Source organism: Podarcis melisellensis, assembly GCF_964234715.1.
Source record: "Podarcis melisellensis genome assembly, chromosome: 8".
NCBI classification, from domain to species: domain Eukaryota; kingdom Metazoa; phylum Chordata; class Lepidosauria; order Squamata; family Lacertidae; genus Podarcis; species Podarcis melisellensis.
This window is the reverse complement of record NC_138540.1, coordinates 23262782-23289642: the sequence shown is the minus strand read 5'-3', so window position 1 is coordinate 23289642 and position 26861 is coordinate 23262782. Positions and strand designations below refer to the sequence as shown.

At 46.7% G+C, this 26861-nt stretch overlaps 1 protein-coding gene across 4 annotated transcripts in view; it reads left to right on the top strand.

The window, feature by feature from the left end:
• The window catches only part of MMEL1 (membrane metalloendopeptidase like 1), a 50860-nt gene that overhangs the window by 10636 nt on the left and 13363 nt on the right, over positions 1-26861 (top strand). For all 4 annotated transcript variants that reach the window (XM_081923578.1, XM_081923579.1, XM_081923577.1 and 1 more), the window contains exons 3-15: positions 7588-7647; positions 8447-8608; positions 12607-12687; positions 14024-14119; positions 15577-15695; positions 17702-17767; positions 18503-18637; positions 19092-19181; positions 20615-20751; positions 22329-22422; positions 24181-24309; positions 25466-25564; positions 26600-26683. In XM_081923578.1, coding sequence (XP_081779704.1) covers positions 7588-7647; positions 8447-8608; positions 12607-12687; positions 14024-14119; positions 15577-15695; positions 17702-17767; positions 18503-18637; positions 19092-19181; positions 20615-20751; positions 22329-22422; positions 24181-24309; positions 25466-25564; positions 26600-26683 — 1352 coding nt within the window. The remainder of the gene's footprint in view (positions 1-7587; positions 7648-8446; positions 8609-12606; positions 12688-14023; positions 14120-15576; positions 15696-17701; positions 17768-18502; positions 18638-19091; positions 19182-20614; positions 20752-22328; positions 22423-24180; positions 24310-25465; positions 25565-26599; positions 26684-26861) is intronic.

Below are 26861 nucleotides of genomic sequence, written 5' to 3'. Positions count from 1 at the left end.
GGAAAGAGGAGCAAGCAGTGCGCCTGCACGCCGCGGCGCCCAAGATTGCTTCTCCCCACCGCCCCTTGCTTCAAAAGAGGTCCGGGGACAGCGGGAAGCCCTGCCCCCGGACCTCTTTTGAAGCAAGGCTTTGCGGGGAGAAGCGATCTCCCCGCAGCCCCTTGCTTCAAAAGAGGTCCGGGGGCAGCGGGAAGCGCAGCACTTCTTCCCCGCTGCCCCCGGACCTCTTTTGAAGCAAGGGGCTGCGGGGAGATCGCTTCTCCCGGTGCTCCGAAGCGGGGCGGGGGGCGGGAACACCTGCCCCAGCCGCCCCGCTTCGGAACGCTGCTCCGAAGCGGGGCGGGGGGCGGGAACACCTGCCCCAGCCGCCCCGCTTCGGAACGCTGCTCCGAAGCGGGGCGGGGGGGCGGGAACACCTGCCCCAGCCGCCCCGCTTCGGAACGCTGCTCCGAAGCGGGGCGGGGGCGGGAACACCTGCCGAAGCAGGGCGGTGGGGCGGGAACCTCGCACCCCGCCGCCGGGCATCGGAACGATGCCCCGATGCCGGGCGGTGGGGCGGGAACCTCTCCCCCCGCCGCCAGGCATCGGAACGATGCCCCGATGCCGGGCGGTGGGGCGGGAACCTCTCCCCCCGCCGCCCGGCATCAGAACGATGCCCCGATGCCGGGCGGTGGGGCGGGAACCTCTCCCCCCGCCGCCCGGCATCGGGACGATGCCCCGATGCCGGGCGGTGGGGCGGGAACCTCGCACCCCGCCGCCGGGCATCGGAACGAGGTCCTGGGCGGGAGCGAAGCGTTCGCTGCCGACCCCCAGCATTTTAAAATCTCCTCGGGGCAGCGGAGACTTCGCTCCCGCCCGCCAGCATTTTAAAATCGCCCCGGGACAGCAGGGGCTTTTAAAATGCTGGCGGTCGGCAGCAAAGCCCTCCTGTCCCCGGAGCTTGCGGGGCGGGAGGTGGGAAGAAGGGCTTTTCTTCCCACCGCCAGCCTTCAGAACAGCCTTCTGAAGGCTGGCAGTGGGAAGAAAAGCCCTTGTCCCCGTCCCCCCCAGCCTTCAGAAGAGGTGGGGGGCCGGACTGTCCCCGGACCTGGTCTGAAGGCGGTTTCCCTAGGAACGCATTAATTGATTTTCAATGCATTCCTATGGGAAACCGTGCATTGCAAGACGAAAAACTCGCAAGACGAAGAGACTTGCGGAACGAATTAATTTCGTCTTGCGAGGCACCACTGTACTTTTTATATAGTCAATATAGGCACAGAGTTAAATTTTTTAACATTTTCTAATGGTGGTGTGCCTCGAGATTTTTTTCATGAAAGAAGTGTGCCTTTGCCCAAAAAAGGTTGGGAAACACTGCCTTAGACCTATCCAATTACCGCCCAGTTTCAAATCTTCCATACCTGGGTAAGGTAATTGAGAGAGCGGTTGCTGAACAGCTTGGTAGGTTTCTGGAGGAAACATTGGCATTAGATCCATTTCAGTCCGGTTTCCATCCTGGTTTTGGGACGGAGACGGCTCTGGTTGCCCTAACAGATGATCTCCGTAGACAACTGGATCGAGGCGGGTCAGGACTGCTGATCCTTTTAGATTTGTCAGCAGCCTTTGACATGGTCGATCATGATCTTCTGGACCACCGCCTTGCAGATGTGGGGATACAGGGCATAGCCCGTAACTGGTTGTGCTCTTTTATCTCTGTTCGGGGACAGAAGGTGGCACTAGGGAGGGAAATGTCGCCGCGCCACTCCTTGGTGTGTGGAGTGCCGCAGGGCGCAATTCTTTCCCTGATGCTTTTTAACATCTTTATGTGCCCCCTTGCCCAGATTATCTGGAGCTTTGGGCTGGGCTGTCACCAATATGCTGATGACACTCAGCTCTATCTGCTGATGGGTGGCCACACTGACTCGGCCCCGAACACACTGACCAGATGCTTGGAAGCTGTGGCTGGATGGTTTCGTGGGAGCCGATTGAAACTAAATCCTTTGAAGACAGAGGTCCTATGGCTAGGTCGGGATGGCATGGGGATGAGGGACCAACTCCCTTCTCTTGCAGGGGCCCAATTAGTGCCATTGCCTTCCGTTAAGAGTTTGGGTGTAATCCTTGATGCCTCCCTTTCCATGGAGGCACAAGTTACAGCAACAGCCAAGGTGACATTTTTCCACCTTCGCCGCATCAAGCAGTTGGTCCCTTACCTTTCCCGCCCCGACCTGGCCACAGTGATCCATGCGACGGTCATCTCCAGGCTTGACTACTGTAATTCGCTCTATGCGGGGCTGCCCTTGAAGCTGTCCCAGAAACTCCAGCGGGTACAGAATGCTGCAGCAAGGCTCCTCACGGGGTCTCTGCCATGGGAGCATATTCACCCAGTGCTTTTCAAGCTGCACTGGCTCCCGGTGGAGTACAGGGTCAGATTTAAGGTGCTGCTTTTGACCTTTAAAGCCCTTCACGGCCTAGGACCCTCGTACCTACGGGACCGCCTCTCCTGGTATGCCCCACGGAGAGCCTCAAGGTCCATAAATAACAACACCCTAGTGGTCCCAGGCCCTAAAGAAGTTAATTTGTAGGAGAATTTTTTTTATTGTATTTTAATAAGTGGTTATAAATTTGGAAATAAGATGATAATTTGCTTGACAAAAATTTATTAATGATGCAAGTGGGAGCGGGAGACGTGAGGAAGTCTAAGGATGTTATGAAATTTTGTAAAAACAAAGCAACACTGTTTATTATTATTGTATTTCTTTTCTAAAAACTCCAATAAATATCTATTAAAAAAAAAAGAAGTTAGATTGGCTTCAACCAGAGCCAGGGCCTTTTCAACTCTGGCTCCGGCCTGGTGGAACGCTCTGCCTCATGAGACCAGGGCCCTGCAGGATCTAATTTCTTTCCGCAGGGCCTGTAAGACAGAGTTGTTCCGCCTGGCCTTTGGCTTGGAGCCAATTTGATTCCCTCCCTCTCTCTTTTTTTCTTTTTTCTTTCTTTTCCTTCTCCTCCTGCGATGAGGCTACATTTTAATATTTTAATGTTCCATTATTTTAATGTTGTATTTTATTTTTGTTTTTAAGTTGTAATCATTCATCTTGTTTTTATTATTGCTTGTAAGCCGCTCTGAGCCCAGCCTTGGCTGGGGAGGGCGGGGTATAAATAAAAAAAATATTATTATTATTATTATTATTATTATTTGCATTCTGAGGTTGGGGAGAGAAAGAAGTAGGTCCAAGGAAATATTCCAGCCAGATTGAAACACTCGGGAAGGGTGCAAAGAAGAGCTGGTCATGGGGTGTAAGAAAAGCCCTGCTGGAATCAGGCAAAAGGCCCATTTGCTCCAGCACCCTGTTCTCACAGTGGCCAACCAGACAGTGATGTAGCATGGGTTGCCAGTGCCCAGGGCAGAGTCAGTGTTGCACCCCCACAGACACAGTGGGCTGGGCAGCTGGGGTGGAGGTGCGCACCACAGCCCCAAAGGTTCAGCTTGGGTGCGGCTTGCTTCCCGATGGCTGCGGAAGGCAGAAGGAGCTCACCCATATGGCCTTGGTGAGGTAACCTGTTGTGCGGGCGCCTGGTTGTGCCCCTCTCAGAATTTTGGGGCCCAGGGCCACTGTCAAAATTCCTGCTCCATGATTGCAGTCATGGGATTGTTGTCTATCACATGACGGTGTATGTTTTGACTCCACAGAGTGGGAAGTGACAGAGACAGGATGTTTGTGTTACTGTGTTCCATGAAGTGGGACAATTGTCCTTTGTTCTTTGTCTTTGCTGTCTGATGCTAGAGAGAGAGGTAGCCATGTTGCAGTGCTCCGTGTGTGTTTATATGTAAATAGAGTAGATTAGCCAAAATGCTGAGATGCTGAGATCTGTTAAGCAAGCTGCGAAGACTCTGCGGATCCCTAAGTGTGCCGATGTCTGTTGGCATCAGTCGCTGTGATGTTTGGGCTGAAGAAAGCTTTTGAAGCTCCCAAACGATCAACCAGGAGGGAGAGAACATGCCAGTTGGGCATGTCTCTGCCAGGGTCCTACTTGAGTGTAGGACAAGCTCCTGACCGCCACTACCCCCTCCACCCCCCATGCTATGCCACTGCAACCAGATTCTTGCAAGCAGGACCTGAGAGCAACAACCCTTTGTCCAGTGATTCGCAGCAATGGTTATTCAGAGCCATATGGCCTATGACAATGGAGGCAGAGCACAGCCGCCATGGGCTTTCCTTCCAGGAATTTGTCCAATCCTCTTTTATAACCACTGGAGCCAACTTCAGGGGGCTATGGTCAGTGGTGAAGGAAGCCGCTCGGGCACCTGGGGCGGGGCGCCCAGGGGCAGGGTGAGCTGCCCAAAGGGGCTGGGCGCACCACGGGACCTCCGAAGTCTGCCTGCCTCCTCCCACTCAGCCGCCCTACAGCTGGGGGGGAGGCGGCAGGCAGACCGTTTGGGCAGCGTAGAGCCTGCCTGTGTCCAAGCCACCACGTCTCTCCCAGGAGGCCCCGCAGTGAGCATTTTGTCACTCCCCTCAGTGGTGACACCTGGGGTGACCTGCACCCATTGCACCCCTCTTCCTCCACCCCTGGCTATGGGTGCTTTGGCACCCACAATAACTTATTTGTGGGCTGGGCCCCCAGAAAGTCAATGGGCAAAGTTGAAGCCCTTCATTGCAGGTGCTCACAATCTTCGGTGCAAGATAGCACCAATTTACAGCCTTCCAAGTAGGTGGCCATTGCCACCTCTTATGTCAAATAAATCTTGGTTTTATCCCTGTCTTAGAAAGGTATTGGGGTGACAGGAGGGTTAGGTCAGGATAAATCCCTGTGAAATAGGCTCTGAGAAGGGGTGCTTTCTTGACACATTCAGTAAAAGTAGTAGGGCTCACACACACACACACACACACACACACACACACACACAAGCATGCACAAAAACATATAGACACACTCACAGAAGAAAAGCCCTGCTGGGTCAGGCAAATGACCTATCTAGCCCAGCATCCTGTTCTCACAGTGCCCACTCACATGCCCATGGGAAACCTGCAAGCAGGATTCTAGCACAGAAACCCTCTCCTCTTCTGTGGCTCCAGAAACTGGTACAGTGGTACCTCAGGTTAAGTACTTAATTCGTTCTGGAGGTCTGTTCTTAACCTGAAACTGTTCTTAACCTGAAGCACCACTTTAGCTAATGGGGCCTCCCACTGCCGCCACACTGCCGGAGCACGATTTCTGTTCTCATCCTGAAATAGTAGTACTGAGGTACTATTTCTGGGAAATAATAGTAGTACTGAGGTACTATTTCTGGGTTAGCAGAGTCTGTAACCTGAAGTGTATGTAACCTGAAGTGTATGTAACCTGAAGTGTATGTAACCCGAGGTACCACTGTATTTGGAAGCATTGCCCTCCAAGTCTGGAGGCAGAGCATATCCATCCTGGCTAATAGCTATTGATAGCCTTCTCCTGCACGAATTTGTCTAATCTTCTAGTAAAGCCATCCAAATTGGTGGCCATCCCTGCCTCCTGGGGGGAGTGAGTTACTTCCTTTAACTGTGTGAAGAAGTGCTTTCTTTTAATCTGTCCCGAATCCTCAAACATTCAGCTTCCTTGGATGCCCATGCGTTCTAGTGTCATGAGGGAGGGAGGAAACCGTTCCTCTATCCACTTTCTCCATGCCAGGCATAAACTTATAAACTTCTATCGTGTCACTTTTTACTCTTTTCTCTAAGCCAGTGTTTCCCAAACACTCTCCAGTTGTTGTTTTTCACTACAACTCCCATCGCCCCCAGTGGTCAGGAATGATGGGAACTGTAGTCCGAAAACAACTGGAGAGCCAAGTTTGGGAAACACTGTTCTAAACCAAATGCTGTAGCCTTTTCTCATAGGGGAGTCACTCCATCCCTTTGATCATTTTGGTGGTCAATTTCTGAGCCTTCTCCAAATCAACTCAATATATATATATTCTAACTATAAGAAAAAACAAACTTCACACATTGGCGTTTGTGTTATCGGTGTCACCCAAATCCTCCAAGTTCAGGAACACTCTGCAGAAAGTTTACACATTTATATCCTTTCCCCATGGTGATGCAAATAAAAATATCCTGCTGGTTCTGGGTCTTGGTATTTTCACACCTACATAAAAAAAAAAGGGCTACTGAAACCAAAGATGCCCCCATCAAGCTGGATTGGATTGCGGGAGTTCTTGGTGAGGAGAGCAGGAGGGTGGGAATCCTAAGGAGTTGTGTTATGTTTGCTGGGGAAAGAAGGTGGCTGAGCTGGCTTGACAGGAGGCATTGCAAGATGGACAGGCGTGTTGCACATTTCTCAAGGTCTGAGTCTGAAGATACAAAGATGCCTGCAAACTTAGCTCTAAAGAGGGGAACCTCAGACCTGTGGCCCGAATGCTGCCCTCCAACTCCTCTGTTTAAACTGCAGGGCATTTCCCCAGGCTTCATTCCCTCTCAGAGGCAACTTCATCCTTTGGTGCTTTTTCATGGTTGGAATGTACCCTGAATCTGTGACGATGCCTCATGGTTACCTGCAAGGAAGATGGAGACATTGGGGGTAGGGGTGGTTGTCTTACTCCACATAGGTAAGAGTCACATCCATTGCCCATAGGCACCAACTCCTAGGGACTGAGGTCCCTTTGCCCCCCCCCATAAAATATTTGAGGAGACTGCTACCCCCAAATTTGATGGGCATTGCCATTCAAATGGTGTGTGTGTGCATCTCGTGATAGATTATGCAGCGCTTACCTGCCCCTCCCCAATGTTTTATTCAAGTTGGCACCCTGATCTGGCCTAACCCAGCAGCTATATGTGGCACCTGGAATGGCACCCACAAAAGAAGAAAGACTAGAGATGAATGGGATTCTGAACATCTTGGTCCATTGGCAATATCATGAGCACACTGCCTCTGAACCTGAAGGCTGGATATCTATTCATCCTTACTAGGTTAAGAGGTCCTGCTAACAATGTCCTGTCCAAACCCTGGAGCTGTCAGTGATGAAGCTCCTGGAATACACCATTGACACAATGCCAGAATAATCTATGGAGATGTCAATAAACTTTTGGTGGAATTCTGAAGAGCAGATGCTGGGAATCACAAGTGGGGAGAGTGCTGTTGTGCTCAAGTCCTGCTTGTGGGTTTTCCATCATGGGCAACTGGTTGGACACTGTGAGAGCAGGGTAGTGTGCCTGATCCAGAAGGGCTCTTCTCATGTAGAACAGGAGACATTATAGAGGTGTATATAATTATGTATGGTGTTGAGCAGGTGGACAGAGGATAGTTTTTCCTCCCTCATAACACTAGAACTCAGGGCCATGCAATGAAGCTGAATGTTCAAAGATTCAGGACGAAAGAAAATACTTCTTCATGCAGCACATATTCGATCCCATGGGATGTAGTGATGACCACTAACCTGGAGAACTAGCCTCTTCCTCCAGGAATTTCTGTCAATGGTAGCTAGCCACAATGGCTATGTCCTGCCTCCACTGTCAGAGGCAGTATGTCTCTGAATAAGAGTTGCTGGAAATTTCAGGTAGGGAGAGGTTTGTTGGCATGTGGGTTTTTTTGTACAACCCTTGTGAATGGTCTGTGTTTTATGTGCTTTTCTTATATCCACAGATTTACAGAATGGTGCCAGTCCACAGAATGTATGTACCACCCGTGGGTGTGTGACAGCAGGTAAAAATGATATTATTTCCTGAACCATTTTTTTTTCCTGCTGGGGTCCACTACAGGAAATGTGCTGGCACAGCAGACCAATGAAGTCAGCAGGATTGAACCCTCCACTCATCAGCTATGGGTAGTGCTCCACTATTGTGTTCTCTGCAAGGAAGGTACTGAAACTCCGCCCACCAACCAACTTTGACAGTACCTCCCACTTTTGAGCCACTGGCTGTCAACATGATGTCAAATGATTGTTGGCCCCACTTGGAATCCCTAAGACAGTTGGATGGTGCCCTGTACGCCATCGTTTGGCAACTCCTGCAGCCAAGCTGGTGCCAAAAATATTGCTTTGCTTTGCTTTGGACCACATTGACAAGACCGAGAGGGGTGGGGTCTTGTCATCTGGGCAGCCCAAGGCCTCCTTACACACTGCCAAGGTTTATGCCCTGGGGAAGTTACATTGGTGCTGCTAATGCAGCCGTCTGACTTCACCCCCAGAGGTGCACTTTATTGTATCTCAAAACAGACAGATGCCAACAAGGCTGACTCCACCCGCTTGTCAAAGTTGTGCCGTGGTGGGAGGAGAGATAATGATCTGTTCCCCTGAGCCAAAAATGTTCCCCATAACCCTGGGTTAGGGGGAGCCCAGAAAAGGCAAACAATCAGATAACTTAATCAGAATATTATTTCCGCCTCTAGGTACAAACTGGCCCACAACAGCTGGGAATGGGCTCAATTATTGGACACCATGAGGGTACTTGCAAGCATTCTGCTTCCCCAATAATTGACACTTTTATGTTTTCATGATGTGCAGCTGCCAGAATAATTCAGAACATGGACCCCACAGCAGAACCTTGCCAGAATTTTTACCAGTATGCCTGTGGAGGCTGGCTCAGTCGTCATGTCATCCCAGAGACCAGTTCCCGATACAACATCTTTGACACACTGAGGGATGAACTGGAGATTATTCTCAAAGGTGAGGATCTCTTTTCTGTACTTTCCCATTACCTGCCTACTTCCCCACTCAGTGCTAGATCTGTGCACAAGCTAAGTATGCTGCAGTTCATGGACTCAGATTATGACGTTCATATACATATATATGTGTGTGTGTGTTTGTGTGTGTAAGTTTTTTTAACATATCATTTCCAACACTTATTAAACATACTTTTATATCTTATACAATTTTTTTGACTTCCATCAATCACATCTGAAAATTTCCCAATCTTTTTCACTTAATTTACATTTCTTACTTCCACTATTACATTTAAATATCATAACTAATATCTCTCTTCTTTCTCTTCTTTGTAATATTTCATATATTCCTCCTTACAAAACTTCTTGTAGTCCTACTAGCGTAATTTGTTGATTACAGTTGCTCTTCAAATAGTTTGTATATTTCTTCCAATCTTCTGTGAATCTCTGGTCCCACAGGTTTCGAATCCTTCCTGTCATCCTGTCCAATTCTGCGTAGTCCACAGATTATGACGTTCTAAATTTTGTTGTTGTTGTTTAGTCGTTTAGTCGTGTCCGACTCTTCGTGACCCCATGGACCAGAGAACGCCAGGCACCTCTGTCCTCCACTGCCTCCCGCAGTTTGGTCAAACTCATGCTGGTAACCTTGAAAACACTATCCAACCATCTCGTCCTCTGCCGTCCCCTTCTCCTTGTGCCCTCCATCTTTCCCAACATCAGGGTCTTCTCCAGGGAGTCTTCTCTTCTCATGAGGTGGCCAAAGTACTGGAGCCTCAGCTTCACAATCTGTCCTTCCAGTGAGCACTCAGAGTTGATTTCCTTCAGTATGGAGAGGTTTGATCTTCTTGCAGTCCATGGGACTCTCAAGAGTCTCCTCCAGCACCATAATTCAAAAGCATCAATTCTTCGGCGATCAGCCTTCTTTATGGTCCAGCTCTCACTTCCATACATCACTACTGGGAAAACCATATCTTTAACTATACGAACCTTTGTTGGCAAGGTGATGTCTCTACTTCTCAAGATGCTGTCTAGGCCTGTCATTGCCCTTCTCCCAAGAAGCAGGCGTCTTTTAATTTCGTGGCTGCTGTCACCATCTGCAGTGATCACTGAGCCCAAGAAAGTAAAATCACTCACTACCTCCATTTCTTCCCCTTCTATTTGCCAAGAGGTGATGGGACCAGTGGCCATGATCTTCGTTTTTTTGATGTTGAGCTTCAGACCATATTTTGCGCTCTCCTCTTTCACCCTCATTAAAAGGTTCTTTAATTCCTCCTCACTTTCTGCCATCAAGGTTGTGTCATCTGCATATCTGAGGTTGTTGATATTTCTTCCGGCAATCTTAATTCCGGCTAGGGTTTCATCCAGCCCAGCCTTTCGCATGATGAATTCTGCATATAAGTTAAATAAGCAGGGAGACAAAATACAGCCTTGTCGTACACCTTTCCCAATTTTGAACCAATCAGTTGTTCCATATCCAGTTCTAACTGTAGCTTCTTGTCCCACATAGAGATTTCTCAGGAGACAGATGAGGTGATCTGGCACTCCCATTTCTTTAAGAACTTGCCATAGTTTGCCGTGGTCGACACAGTCAAAGGCTTTTGCATAGTCAATGAAGCAGAAATAGATGTCTTTCTGGAACTCTCTAGCTTTCTCCATAATCCAGCGCATGTTTGCAATTTGGTCTCTGGTTCCTCTGCCTCTTCTAAATCCAGCTTGCACTTCTGGGAGTTCTCGGTCCACATACTGCTTGAGCCTTCCTTGTAGAATTTTAAGCATAACCTTGCTAGCGTGTGAAATGAGTGCAATTGTGCGGTAGTTGGAGCATTCTTTGGCACTGCCCTTCTTTGGGATTGGGATGTAGACTGATCTTCTCCAATCTTCTGGCCACTGCTGAGTTTTCCAAACTTGCTGGCATATTGAGTGTAGCACCTTAACAGCATCATCTTTTAAAATTTTAAATAGTTCAGCTGGAATACCATCACTTCCACTGGCCTTGTTATTTGCAGTGCTTTCTAAGGCCCATTTGACTTCACTTTCCAGGATGTCTGGCTCAAGGTCAGCAACCACACTACCTGGGGTATACGAGACACCCATTTCTTTCTGGTATAATTCCTCTGTGTATTCTTGCCACCTCTTCTTGATGTCTTCTGCTTCTGTTAGGTCCTTTCCACTTTTGTCCTTTATTATGGAAATCTTTGTACGAAATGTTCCTTTCATATCTCCAATTTTCTTGAACAGATCTCTGGTTCTTCCCATTCTATTGCTTTCCTCTATTTCTTTGCATTGCTTGTTTAAGAAGGTCTTCTTGTCTCTCCTTGCTATTCTTTGGAAATCTGCATTCAATTTCCTGTATCTTTCACCATCTCCCTCGCATTTTGCTTGCCTTCTCTCCCCCGCTATTTGTAAGGCCTCATTGGACAGCCACTTTGCTTTCTTGCATTTCCTTTTCATTGGGATGGTTTTCCTTGCTGCCTCCTGTATAATGTTACGAGCCTCCATCCATAGTTCTTCAGGCATTCTGTCCACCAAATCTAAATCCTTAAACCTGTTCCTCACTTCCACTGTGTATTCATAAGGGATTTGACTTAGATTGTATCTTACCGGCCCAGTGGTTTTTCCTACTTTCTTCAGTTTAAGCTTGAATTTCGCTATAAGAAGCTGATGATCTGAGCCACAGTCAGCTCCAGGTCTTGTTTTTGCTGACTGTATAGAGCTTCTCCATCTTTGGCTGCAGAGAATATAATCAATCTGATTTCGATGCTGCCCATCTGGTGATGTCCATGTGTAGAGTCGTCTCTTGTGTTGTTGGAAAAGCGTGCAACTGAGCGTCCTTTCGGCTTTGGCCCAGCCGCTTCATCAGCTCTGGATCTACTTGCACTTGCCGTCCGCTCTTCCCCAGTAGCATGTTGGACGCCTTCCGACCTGAGGGGCTCATCTTCCAGCGTCATATCTTTTATATGCCTGTTGTCTTTGTCCATGGAGTTTTCTTGGCAGGGATACTGGAGTGGCTTGCCGGTTCCTCCTCCAGGTGGATCACGTTTGGTCAAAACTCTCCACTATGACCTGTTCATCTCGGGTGCCCTGCTCGGCATAGTTCATAGCTTCTCTGAGTTCTTCAAGCCCCTTCGCCACGGCAAGGCAGTGATCCATGAAGGGGGACGTTCTAAATACCTCCCCCCAAAAGAAAATACCAGTTAGATTGTTAGCCACCTCCATCCGAGGTCTGGATATGTCAATGTAAAGTCTCTGTTCATTGGCATTATGCATGGTTAATTCAACAATACTGTCAAAGAGGTGGTGTCCTCTGCAAGTTGCACAAAGATGCAAAACCTTGGAGAGCGTCACAACAGAAAATGCTCCGGCAGATGGCAGTAGAGAACTTGAGTGCCTTGCTCACTATTAAGTTGTATTTCAACCAACAGGTGGCTGTAAACAGCTTCCAGTATAGCTTGTTTTGGTCCCTGCAACTTCAGCCCATAGAAAGCACAAGCAAGAACCCAGCAACAGCCAGGAAGAATAGGCCCAATTGTCAGTGATTTCAGCCAACAGATTAGCAAATCCCTGTTTCCAGCATTAAGAGCCTAAGAAGAACTTGCTGGATCAGACCAAACGTCCTTCTAATCCAGTGGTTCCCAACCTTTTTTTGGCCATGCCCCACCTAAGCATCTCGAAAATCCTGATCCCGCCCCCCATTACATATAATTATTATTATTCAAAAAGTGAACTCCTATTCACGTGGAGGAAGCCTAAAAAGTCAAACCTTGTTAATAACTCATTCTCAAATTGCCCCCCTTAAAAATCAAATTGCCCCATGCTGGGAACCATGGTTCTAATCCAACATTCTCTTCTCACAGTGGCCCAACCAGCAATTGCTATTCAGAGACAGTGGAGGCCGAAACCACAAGTGCTTTATCAGCTATTGAAGCCATGACCTCACCTGCACCCAAACAGAGAGAACAGATTGCAGGTCATTATGCTATCATGATTCTTTTCTTCCTCCAGGTGTGCTAGAGACACCAGAGCAGGAAGATCGGGAAGCCTTCCAGAAGGCAAAAATGCTTTATAGATCCTGTATGAATGAAAGTGAGTCTCCTCCTCCTCTTTATTCACCCATTTGCCCTATTTATCAAGCTGTTTTCCCTAGCGGTCACTTTTAGTGAATGGAGTAGGGTGGCGCTGTGGTCTAAACCACAGAGCCTAGGGCTTGCCAATCAGAAGGCCAGCAGTTCGAATCCCTGCGGCGGGGTGCGCTCCCGTTGCTCAGTCCCAGCTCCTGTCAACCTAGCAGTTCGAAAGCACAGCAAAGTGCAAGTAGTTAAATAGGTACCACTCTGGCGGGAAGGTAAACGGCGTTTCTGTGCGCTGCTCTGGTTCACCAGAAGCGGCTTAGTCATGCTGGCCGCATGACCCGGAAGCTGTACGCCGGCTCCCTTGGCCAGTAAAGCGAGATGAGCGCCGCAACCCCAGAGTCACATTAGGCCACAACTGGACCTAATGGTCAGGGCTCCCTTTACCTTTACCTATATATGGTTTACAATGTAGCTAAAGAAATAATGCATGGCATATTTTATTTGTTAGGGGAAGGGAAGCTCAGTGACAGAGCATCTGCTTTGCATGCAGAAGGTCCCAGGTTTCGACCCAATAGTCAGACAATGTATGGTAGCTTCCTATAGTCATTTCTTCTTTCAGATACCTGTTTTAGATGCACGTATTTCTGTTGTCTCCAATGCTGATTGGTGACATGCTACATGTTGCAAGTGTTGGGATGCAGCTTGCGCTGGAGGCTGGTGTGCCTGCATGGGAAAGAGGAGAGAGAGGAACCTCCAGGCATATTCAGCCAGGTTTGAGAGGGAGCTGTCTGAGGTCCTGGACAGCCACTGCAAACCTAAGGAGATAATACTGAGCTCTGAGTCAGTATGACGTCACTTCCTTTATCTTCAGGGATCTGCCATAGCTCTGTGGCTGGAGCTCTGCATATAGACACTCCCAGGTTCAAACCACAGCATTTCCAGCTGCAGCTGCGAATCTCCCTTGTCCGAAACCCTGTAGTGCCTCTGCCAATCAGTGTAGGCAACACTGAGCTTGATATTCCAATTCCTTGGTACAGTGGATGCTTGGGTTGCAAACGTGATCCGTGCAGGAGGCATATTCACAAGCCACAGTGTTCGCAACCTGCAGCACTGCATCTGTGCAGGTTGTGATTCGGTGCTTCTGTCCTCGCACAAAGCACAATTTAGCACTTCTGTGCATGTGTGATTGCCGAAACCCGTTTCAGTACTTTGAGGTTTCGGCGCGTCCGGAACCCCCCCAAAAAATGCAACCTCAAGCGTCTGTAACCCGATGTATGACTGTGCTAGGATCCCTATTCTCATTCATTTTTTTTCTTTCCTGCTGCTTTCCTTTCCTTTCCCATTCATAGGCATCATAGAGCAACGCGACTCATTGCCTCTGCTCGAGGTCTTGCACATGGTTGGAGGCTGGCCAGTGGCTTCTGCAGACTGGAATATTACAAATGGTAACAAGGAGGCCAGGGGAACTTTGAGGATGTTGTTGTTGTTGTTGTTGTTGTTGGCAACCAAGCAGTGTATACATTTTATTAAATAAATAATAGTAAATAAAGGAGGGTGCCCATCTTTGAGCAGGGATGAGGCAAATCTAAAAAAACACAAAAAAACACACTGACAACTGGGAAACACTGGCCTGTGAGTGCTCCAGTAGGAGAACAGCCTTTACCAAAGGTGTCATGGGCTTTGAAGACACTAGAACTCAGGACACAAGGGAGAAACATGCTAAGAGGAAGGCACACTTGGCAAACCCTCACCATGATCAACTCCTGCCTGGAAATCTATGTCCCCACTGTGGAAGGACGTGTGGGTCCAGAATTGGCCTCCACGGTCACTTACAGACTCATTGTTAAAACCGTTTATGGAAGACAATCTTACTCGGCTACTAGTGATTGCCAAAGAAGAAGCTATAACACTTCGAATCCCAAACTCTGGCACTTGGGTGAGGACTGAGGGTGATGCCCTATGGGGTGAAGCCCTGCCCTTCCAACTCTTATCATTCTATGTGGATTATATGGGTGGCCAGTTGGGGACAGCAGATTCAACCTGCAGGGGCAGCATGCCCCATATCTCCGCTTGAGATGAAATGGGGAAGTGCTGCCCAACACTGCTGTGCCACCCACTGCAACACCACCACCACCTGCACCACTGCCACGTCACCCACCTCCATTGGCACCACACCACCTCTGCTGCTGGAAGGGAAGCAGCACTGTCAGCAGTATACAGCGAGATCTTGCCAAGATCTCACGAGATCTTCCATGCTCCCTGAGATCTCATGAGTTTTCCACAAGATCTCACCGGGCATTGACGCCAATGCCAGCTGGCTTTCAGTGGCACAGCGGTGGACCCTAATTCTCAATGTATCTGTTGACTGGTGTAGGTCTATGGAGCCTATGCAGCTGAAGCTACCATCCAACATTGGGCCTAGGGCGTTGAAGCTTCCATGCCAAGTTAGTAGGGCTGGCCCACCCATGAGGCAGGGTGAAGCAGCCACCTCAGATGGCGGAAGCCTCCAAGGCAGCACCCCACCCACCCTGCTGCCTCCAACCCTGGCATTGGCTTGGATTAACACCTGAGAAGCATTCAGGGGCCCAAATCAACATATCCATCTTTCTTATTTGGTGGAAGAACTCAAAGTATTATACAAATGTACACCGCAAATATATGTTACCCATTTATTTCCCACCTATTCCTGTGACCTTGGAAAGGCTATAGGAATTTACGCTGGAGGCAACTTGTACATTTGATTTCAATTAGGTTTGGTCATCAGTTATGGCTTAGAGATAATTGTAATACATAAGTAGTTGAAATAAGAACATTATTATTATTATTATTATTATTATTATTATTATTATTATTAAACTTTTTAAAAAATCTCATTTTCATTTCTTTAATCCTTTTGCCACAGAGCCAAACTGGAAAATAGAAGACAAGCTTGCCTTATTGAATTTCCAATATAACGCACGGGTCCTCATTGACATGTTTGTGTGGCACGATGACCGGGATTCCAGCAGAAATATAATTTATGTAAGAAAGCATCAAATCAGGGAATTGTGGTACTTTAGGTTGGTGGGCTGCTCTTCTTTGCCCATTACATGCATTTATACATTTCACTCTCCCATACCCAATATTTTATGGATAGTGTCTTCTGCTAGTCCTCTTCCATCTGTTTAAGATTTCATCATCATCATCTTCACCACTTTTAATTTGTATATCGTCTTTCTTTCTTACAATACCCAAGGCGGTTTACAAGCTGAAGAAACAAAGATTGTATGCCTTATAACAATCTAATGCAATACAAAAATGTGATGATAAAACATAACTTTAAAATAAGCAACCTACATCAAATAAAGTAACATTCAACAATCATTAGAATAGTACAGAATAATATTAAATATCAGCATATAAAAATTAAACAGAAATCTACTCATAACAATGACAATAAATAATTTCTAAACTATTTCCGTTTCATTGAAACACAGATATATAGCATGTGGCACAGTCCTACACTGGTGGAAATTTCATGTAGTCCTTGAAATAAACAGCATCTCCAAATAAAGAGCTAGAACAGTAAGAAGGAAGCTGGTATGCTGTGCTTCGTGTGCTGTTTCCCCAAACAGAAAGGACTGGGATATAACCAATGCTTCCCAAGAATACGCATTGAAATTAATGAACCTGGCTAACTTAGATACAGTGGTGCCCCGCAAGACGAACACCTTGCAAGAGGAAAAACCCGCTAGACGAAAGGGTTTTCCGTTTTGGAGGCGCTTCACAAAACGAATTTCCCTATGGGCTGGCTTCGCAAGAAGAAAGCCCATAGGGAAATCTCCGGGGACCTCTTTTAAATGCTGGCAGTGGGGAGCAAAGCCTTTACCCCCCCCGGCCTTCAGAAGAGGTCCAGGAAGGCCGGCGGGGGCTGAAAGGCTTTGCTCCCCACCGCCAGCATTTTAAAAGCAGTCCGGGATAGCCGGGAAGCGCTTCCCGCTATCCCGGACGGCTTTCGAAGGCAGGCGGTGGGGAGCAAAGACTTTTGCTCCAGGACCTCTTCTGAAGGCTGACAGGGGGCAAAAGTCTTTGTCCCCCCCTGCCTGCCTTCCCGGGGGCTTTTAAATCGCTTCGCTGCTGCCCGCCAGCATTTTAAGATTGCCCCGGACAGCAGAGAAGTCCTCCGCTGTCCCGGGGTTTTTAAAATGCTGGCGGGTGGCAGCGAAGCCTTCGCTGCCACCCGCCAGCATTTTAAGATCACCCGGGACAGGGGAGAAGTCTCCGCTGTCCCAGGAAGGCAGGCGGGGGGGGGAAGCAAAGACTTTCACCCCCCATCGGCCTTCAGAAGAGGTCGGGGGACAGACTGTCCCCGGACCTGGTCTGAAGGCGGTTTCCATAGGAACGCATTGATTGATTTTCAATGCATTCCTATGGGAAACCGTGCTTCGCAAGACGAAAAACTCGCAAGACGAAAAGACTTGCGGAACGAATTAATTTCGTCTTGCGAGGCACCACTGTATAACCCACTGTATTGCAAGCTGTTTCTGCTCAGTATTGAAGGACAAGTCAACCAACAGCTGTAGCAAAAGACAATATTTTTGTGCAGGTGGAAGCCAGGTCATGGGGCCTTCCTGATGTTGTTGAACTATAGCTCCCATCATCTGAGACAATTGACCATGCTGTCTGGGCTGATGGGAGTTGTAGTCCAACAATATCTGGAGCGTGCCTATCCCTGCTATATGTGGTGTGCCATTTGAGATCCTAAGGATGCTGTGGATTGAACCTTCACTTGGTTCCCTAATGCTGTTGTATGCTGAGTCACACGATTAGTCCATTAGCTCGGTATTGTATCTTCAAACTGGTAACAGCTCCTCTGCATCTTAATAAGAAATGTCCCAGAGCTAGACATTCTTTGAATTAGAAATGTCAGCAACTGAATCTGGGGCCTTCCATATGCAAACCATTTGGTCGTCTTCTAAACAATGGGTTTTTGATAGTGACATCTTCTGTTGAATCCTACACAATAAGAGAGATTCTTTTTTTTCCAGATTGACCAGCCTGGCTTGGGAATGCCTTCAAGAGATTACTACTTTAGTGATGGCAACTACCAAAGAGTAAGTATTTTAACAGTTTCCAAACTTCACTTTCACCTTTTAAACATCACAATATTGAAAGATTCCAGGGATTCCCATACATCCTGTCAACAATCTACCAAAATAGCTGCTATTCTAGTCTCTGCTCCATTCATGGTTTATGTGCTGGTCTGAGGGAGATCTCCTAAAACATTGATGGGGATTATGACAATTTCTACACACCCCAGAATTTTTACTACTCTTGGCAAATACTTTCAGCTCTTATTTGAATCTGAGACAGAGAAGAGTTTGGGTGCTCATAGGAGGTCATCTCTTCTTCTTAGTTACAAGACCCCAAAGTTCATTTTCTGGCCTGAGCCTACTAAGCTTTTCTTGCATCTCTGCTGATTAAAATATCAACAGCCAAGCTCAACCCTAAGGTGGTCCTTCAGAGACACCAGTCCCAGATAATTTAGAACATGTTCTTTCAGATGTTGTTGGCCATCAACTCCCATCAGTTGCACCCCACACTGTTGATGGTCAGGCATGGTGGGAGTTGTAGTCCAACATCAACTGAAGGACCAGGCTCCCCATCTCTGGTTTAGAGATTTATACTTCAGATGTAGGACTATCAAACGAATTGGAAGCCACTGAACTATCCAGTGGTAGTCTCTCCCTTCAGTGTTTCTGACTGTTAACAACTTTGCCTGGTGAATTTATTGCCTCTGGTCTGTGCTTAAATGCAAATTTCTAACATCTTCTCTTTGTCCTATTTAGGTGAGGGAAGCTTACTTCCAGTACATGGTCCTCATTGCCAAGATGATTAGAGAAGATATGAATATGTCCAAAGATGACAACTTTGTCCAGGAAGAAATGAGAAAGGTTATGGAATTTGAAATAGATGTAGCAAATGTGAGTACAGCATATATATATATATATATTGGAAAGCTGAAGAGTAAATCCAAAGGGGAATGAGGACAGCAGTATATATAGTGTTATAGCCAATGTTAGTAAACTCAGATGTAGACCCATTGGGTTGTATCAAATGTAGCACTAATTTAAACTCACATAGTGGTGTACTTGTTCCAGTGGTGAAATGCTTTGTGCCAGTGGAACATTGTGGTGCATAAGAATGCATAAGCACATTGCTGGTGACTTTGTTGTGCAATAGCCGGAGCAATGAGTTTCTGTCAGCATAACTGTCCCATTGGATTCCTCCACTGCGTAATGTGACAACTCACAAAGAGCCCTTGAGCCAATGGACAGAGAACTTCCTGGGTGTCTCATTCAAGGAGTAACTTCCGAATTATCCTTGAAATTTCCATTTTGGCACAACATGAGGGCAACTCTGATCTTTGCTTTCTAGGCTACAGTGCCCACAGAGGAAAGGCATGATGTGACTTTGCTATACAACAAAATGAGTGTTGCTGAACTCCAGGAAAAGTTTGAACTAAACGTAAGTGTTTGAAGACCTGCTCCCTAATGTGTTCTTGGAATGACAATCTCAGATTCCAAAACATAAAATGTTGTTTAGTAATAGCAGTTGGGTTGGGTGAATCTGACAATGTTGGTTTCTGTCCATTTTGGGGTTTCACGCTCTTAAGTTCAGTTCTCCACATTTCTACAACAGTTTGCAATTTTTGTGTGCCTGGAGACGTGCTCTGCAAAATTCAGAGATGTGCGAATTTCAAAGGGTGATTGTGCTTTTGATTGCAATTTGTTTAGGAAAGTACTAATTAGGTCTGTTCATCTTTACATGTGAAATGAATTGAAACCTCCCCCACCCCTAGTTAGCTGTAGAGGAGGCCATGACTATGTTCGGAAGGAAGCCTCAGAACCTAGTCCTGCTCTGTCCAATCGAGGCACAGGCAAAATGAAGCATACCAGTAGTAGCTGGTGGGGCAAATGGGGCTGTGTTGCTCTCCTGGCTTTCTAATGCCACATAGCATTACCACTTCCTGAGAAGTGGAGGAGGGGCAAGGCAGTGGGGATCATGCTGTGGCTGCAATGGTGGAGCTAATCTGATCCTCCCAGGTGTGTCTGCACCTTGCTGAACTCCCTGCTGCCTTGCTCCCCTCCCTCCGGTAAGCAACAGTGATGTGCAGCATTAGGAAGTCAGGAGAGCAACACAGCCCCACTTGACCCACCAACTACTACTGGTAAGCTTCATTTGGCTTGTGCCTTGATTGGACCCAGAGAGCAGGCCTAGCACCAATGGGTGGACATTACAGGGAAGCAGATTTCAGCTATACATTAAGTGACTTCAGAATGGTTAGAGCTGATCAGTGATGGAACAGACTGCCTCAGAAAATGGCATGGGGATGCTCAGGCAGGGGCTGAGTGGCCACCTGTCAGGGATGCTTCAATTGCATCCTACATTACAGGTTGTGCGTGGAGCGTGGAGGGCTCAGGGAAGATGTGAGCTGTGCTCCAACAGCATCTGGGCAAGGTTGAAGAGCACTGGACCAAGGTTCCTTAGAGCACTATGAATCCTTTTCTGCGTGATGCTAAATACCTTTGAATGGGACATGTTGAGGAATGCATTATCTAGGGATGCTTAAGGAATCCAGTCTTTGTGATTTGATATAAACTGAACTGGATCTCCTGAACTAGTGTATCCACCAGCTTTTGCACTTCCGGATCAAGTCCCCCCCCCCCTTTTTAATACTGTCCATATATCGAGAATTAAATTCATTGAGCAAATCCCTTTGCTATGTCAATTTCGAGGAAAAACAATTTCAGCAGGCCACGGAGGGATGAAAATGGAATTTCCCAATATGTTTTTAAGGACTTGTTTTCATTTCCCCCTTCCCCCACTCACTCTATCTCTCTCTCTGTGTGTGTGTGTCTCTCTGTCTCTCTCTCTCTCTCTCTCTCTCTCTCATCTAGGGGTTCAATTGGACACTCTTCATCCAAAATGTAATGTCTTCGGTTAACATTGAGATCAGTCCCAATGAGGAGGTGGTCGTGCATGGAATGCCATATCTCCGGGAGCTAAAAGCTGTCATCGCCAGTTATTCAGCCAGGTAGGGATGCCAGATTTCTTGGACTGAGGCAGGAGATGGGAGGGAGAAGAAGGGAGCAAATATAAAAACATAAAGAGAGAGAAAATGAAACAGTAAAAGAGAAGCAGAAAGTAAAACAGAGAAACAAACAGGGAGAAGAGGAGTTGGAGAGAAATACAATTCAGTCCACATTTAGAGGTGAATTTATTTAATCTGCATTTCCCCAAGCAACACACAGATCAAAACACAGACATCTTTCAAAAATTCATACTTTTCTGAATTTTTCATTCCAGTTTTCCAGCTAGGTAATATGAACAAAAATGTATATGCTAGAGTAGAGTGTGCCTATAAATGCACATATTAGTGAAACTAACGTACAAAAGTGCATTATTTTAGAGAAATTGTCTTGCAAAAAACCCCAACACAGTTATTATTGGTGAAACAAACAAGCAAAAATGCATTGTATTTATTAAGTTATATGGCTTTGCAAAAAATGTGTATATTAGGCAAAACATTATCATCATCATTTTTATTATTTATTTGCAAACTGATGTTGAAATGTGAAGACATGAACTTAAAGCTGAAAAAAGAGAAACTGAGTTAAACTAAAACCTACAGAGCATGACTGAGTAAAAGAGAAACACAGAAAGAGGGAGAAAAAATGAATAGAAAGAGACACTGTGAGTGAGTGAGTGAGTGAGTGAGTGAGTGAGTATGAGAGACAGAGAGCGACCCATCTGCACTATACATTTAAAGCAGTATCATCGTGCTTCACAGTCATGGCTTCCCCCAAATAATTCTGGGAGCTATAGTTCAAGTGTGATGAGAGGTGTTGGGAAACCCGTATTCTTTGAGGGAAGCCATGACTGCTTAAATTGGCATCATAGTGCTTTCAGTGTATGGGTTGAAAGTGATCTCAGTGTCACTCTTTAAATGATGACATTGGACTTATTATGGCTGCAGCGCTATGTGCACAGCTCCATTAAACATTGTTGTTGTTGTTTAGTCGTTTAGTCGTGTCCGACTGTTCATGACCCCATGGACCAGAGCACGCCAGGCACTCTTGTCTTCCACTGCCTCCCGCAGTTTGGTCAAACTCATGCTGGTAGCTTCAAGAACACTGTCCAACCATCTCGCCCTCTGTCATCCCCTTCTCCTTGTGCCCTCCATCTTTCCCAACATCAGGGTCTTTTCCAGGGAGTCTTCTCTTCTCATGAGGTGGCCAAAGTATTGGAGCCTCAGCTTCACGATCTGTCCTTCCAGTGAGCACTCAGGGCTGAGTACTCATTAAACATAGCATTAAACATAGAAGGACTTAATGACTGAGTAAACAGGCTGAGGACTGCATTGCAAGTTATAGCAGAGCTTATGTATTCCATATGCTTCAGAGTGTCTTTTACTGAATGATGCAGTAATGGGGGCAGTGGGGAGGAAAGAGACAATCTAACCCCTTCCTTCCTAGATTTTTATCAGTTCAAAATCACCCTGAGGGGTTTTAAATTTCAAGAGGGTTTTAGTAATTGTAGGGAGCAACCCGTTTAACAATTCCTCACTTCTGTTCTTCCTGTGCCCCCCCCCATGTATGCATACACCCCCAGCACAATCCAGAACTATCTGGTGTGGCGCCTGGTACTCGACAGAGTCAGCGGTTTGAGCCGGCGTTTCAAGGAGGCCAGGGCAAACTACCGAAAGGTAACACTCTCCCACTTTTTACTGCTATGATTTTGGGCGGAGCCATTTACTAGTCTTATAGGTACTTTTCACATTCTTTGGGGAATTTCTAGACGTATGTTGCAATTGGATTATCAAGATGGCCGCCGACCTCTGAGGCAAGGCGAGGCAGCTGCTCTCACCGTTTTACTGTTTTATTGCCCTATTTTATTGTTTTACTTCCTTGTTATTTCACTGGTAAGACTCTGATGGGATTTCTGCTGAGATACTAAAAAAAATATACAGATTGGTGAGCATCAGCACTTGCTTACCTTTTCACTCTTATAGACCAAAATGGAATTTTAACAAAATCATGGTTAACCTTTGTAATTATCCCAAGTTATATATATATATAAAAGGCTATCCTGAGCAGCCATGTAACTATTGCCTTATTAGTCTCCTGTTCACTATAAGCAGTGGTTTTTTTCTAAAAAAAAATATATTTAGGGGTACAGTGGTACCTCGGGTTACAGACGCTTCAGGTTACAGACTCCGCTAACCCAGAAATATTACCTGAACTTAGCTTCAGGATGAGAACAGAAACTGCTCCGGCAGCGCGGCAGCAGTGGGGGCCCCATTAGCTAAAGTGCTGCTTCAGGTTAAGAACAGTTTCAGGTTAAGAACGGACCTCCAGAACGAATTAAGTACTTAACCTGAGGTATCACTGTATTCTCATTTTGACTCAAGAAAATCACCATTTTTATAGCTCAAATCAGGAAAAATAAATACAGGAAATGGACAAAAGTACAAAGATTCAGAAAATGATTAGGGGTATGTGTACCCCCGCGTCTCCCCCCACCCCCAAAAAGCACTGACTATAAGTAAACTCTACTCTAAACATTTAGAGCACTATCTATTGGATTGGATTAAAATGAATAGAATTATTGGCCCTGAACAGATCACATTTAAAAAACAGAAATCAAATGCCAGAGATTGAACTGGGAACCATCTGCTTGCAAGGCACATGCTCTGCTACTGAGCTACAGCCTCTTAGTTCTGTATCTTGATGTCTTACATATTTCCTTTTGTGGCTTGTATTTATTTCACTTGTGGACATTTATTTACCTAACAGCATTGTTTTGAGATATGCCTAGAGCATAGCGCTTCACAGTACTCAGCAATCAGCTGATAGTCAGGTATTACGCAGCCCCAATCCAAGCACTCCGCAAGCTCCAAGGATATGCTGATGAAGGCTGCATCTTTGCCAGGATGGTTTGCTTTCAAACTATGCAGGCAAAAAAAAGGGGGGGTCATCTGACATCACTGCAATGGCAGGTGGTTGATGGGTGGATGACCTGTCAAACTTGGCCCATAGCAGGTGGAAGTGATAAACATTCTGGCTCCCCAGCCAGATCTAATTCTCCCCATCACCACCACCCTGCAGGAGGGCATTAAGATAATCTAGACCAGGGGTTGTCAACCTGGTTCCTATCACCCACTAGTGGGCATTTCAGGATTCTAGGTGGGCGGTAGGGGGTTCTATGGCACAAGCTGAATCCTCCTTCCATTGAGCACTGGTGGACAGTAAGGAAATTTTACCATCAAGAAAGATGCATTAGTGGGTGGTAGGTATTAAAAAATTGACTACCCCTGGGTCTAGACTGTGGTCAACCTTAGAGCAAAGAACAAGGAGCTTGTGCTGGGCAGATAAGGGGTCCGGATGCCAGCTGAAGGGATGTTGGGAGCAGGCCTTATGTGGTCTGGATAATGAGAGAAGTGTTGGGACTTCTTTTCTCCAAGGCACTTTATGGCATGATGCTAGAAGAAGCTCGATGGCGGGAATGCGTGAGCTATGTCAACACCAACATGGAGAATGCAGTAGGAGCTCTGTATGTTAGAGAGACTTTTGCTGGCAAGAGCAAAAGTATGGTATGTTCGTGTCTCTTGATATTCTAATTTTTCCATGTTCCTACCCCCCTCACCGTCCCAGCCACTGTGAATCATGCCTCCACCTAGGTGCACAGTCCTATCCATAAAGCTGGTTCCGGTGTAATGTTAACTCTAGTTTAGCATTACAATCATGAGAGAAGATGAGTCCTGAATCCTCACATAGGCCTCAAGCTTGGAAGGTTTCACTGCAATTTCTCATGGCATCAAACCCAAAAACCTAAAGCTTGATCCTGACTTGTTTGGTGAAGGAAGCCCACTTCAAACCACAGTTTATAAAGTTGTTGTTTTCCCCAAGAAACTATTGCTAGCTTTAACCTCAGTTTAGAGTTTGGGAGCAATGCTAAACTGCGGTTAATGTGAAACTGGAAGTGAAAATGACTGACCTCGTCATAGTCATATGAAAGTGTGAATTTCAATGATGTCCAAACAAGCCCATGGTTCTGTCTTTTGATTGTGCTGTGATATAGGATGGGAACTGACACAGATACATTTCTGCTAACAAAGAAACAACCTTAATGTGCCCAGCTTAGCCCACACCAACGGCACTGACTTGGGCCCCACACTGTAGGTGCCCGGCGTGCCCCACCCACACCGTAATATCATGGCACACACACCGTGACATCATGACACACGCTGTAGTGTCATGATGTCATAGGGCAGCGGTTCTCAACCTGTGGGTCCCCAGATGTTGTTGGACTACAACTCCCATCATCCCTAGCTAGCAAGGCCAGAGCTCAGGGATGATGGGATTTGTAGTCCAACAACATTGGGGACCCACAGGTTGAGAACCTCTGTCATAGGGTGCAGCGCAAGCCCCAGTGGCACAGCACCAATTGCACCCTTCCCGTCCAAATGTCACACTTTCTCTCTCCCCCAACTCTGTGTTCTCTTCCACCTCCCCAAATCCATGCTCTCTCTTCCCCTCCTGCCAGATATCTGCACTCTTTGCACACCTGCCCCCACATTTTGTAGGTGAACAGCCCCTATATGGGTAATTTTTGGGGGGCTCAGGCACCCAGAGCCCCGGGGAGATGGGGCCTATGGCCCACGCCTGATTGATCTTCACTTGGAGCTCTACATTCTGTTATTGGAAACGGCATGAGAATTATACCTCCCCCATCTATTTTTGCCTCAGGTCCGAGACCTCATTGAGAACATTCGTGAAGTGTTTATCGAGACACTGGATGAATTGCAGTGGATGGATGAAGCATCAAAAGGGAAAGCTCGGGAGAAGGTCAGAAGAAATGTGTGTCTAAGAATAGTTTTCACTGATGAAATTTCACGATTGTTTTTTTGATATTTAAAAAGATAGCAAATATATCAGGTGTTAATATATCTTATGAAGACCATTTCTCTGTCCCTCTCAAATATGAAGCAATGGAGAATTTCCATACAAGATGCAGAATAGGGGTGAGCAAGCCCAGGCCAGGGGGGTGAATGTGGCCCTCCATACACCTCTATCTGGCCCCCCAAACTCTCCCCAGATAGTATCCCCTCTCCAACCACACCCCCCCTCCCCAACCACACACCCCTCACCATCGCTTATTGCACCTTCCTTGCGTGCTTTTGCCTTGCTGGGATACGTCCTTGAACTCTGATGATGCTTCTACAGAGGATAGAGTGGTGTGAGTTCACTTAGAAACTAGTTTACAGCACAAAGGGGGGAAATTGTACATGTTGCTCTGCTCACTTTGCCTCTGGAGCTGCCCACCACTAACATGTTGTCTCCAAAGGGTTCCCCAAGGCCATGTGCCCCTCTGGTTGAAAAAGTGGGGAAAGCGGGTATACAGGTAAGTTGCATTTCAGCTATGCAAAAACCAGAGGTTTCTATACATGTTTGTTCCAGAGGATTATCTCAGTTCAAAGACAGGCAAAAGCACTTGAGAAGGATGGGGAACAGGACCAGGGCAAAGCCTGTTCTGAACAGGGGGAATGGCCTAGGGTGATGTCCAAGGGCCAGATGGAGAGGCCTGGAGGGCCAGATTTGGACCCCCAGTCCTGAGGTTATCTCCCACCCCCAGTTTGCACCTTCATTAAGAAATAAATATTGGTGCGCTTTGGATCTTCTGTAGTATTGTAACCTGCCTCACCCATGGCAAACAGTAGTGTAAAATAAATATTGTGGTGTTTTTAAAAAATAAATGAATAAGAAAGTTTGGAAAAATTGTATACAGACACTGTAAAATAAAATAAACAAACCCAGTAGATGGGTATGATACTGCCTGGACCTGGGGAAAGTGAGGGTTTGGTTTCTGCTGTCTTCTTCTAGGTGACTGCAATTAGAGAGCAGATAGGTTACCCGGACTACATTCTCGAAGGTCAGAATGAAAAGCTAGATCAGGAATACACAAACGTAAGTGTGAAGGCGGTACCTGGACATTTCCATTAAGGACAGTTTTGGGATTGTAGCCAATTGCTAGTTCTATTCACAGTAGACCCAATGACTTTAAGGTGTTGGAATCAAGCCTTGTCAGAGGAATGTGCCACTCTGCTAGGCACCGGCTGATTTCCTTGTTGACCTCCCTGCTGCG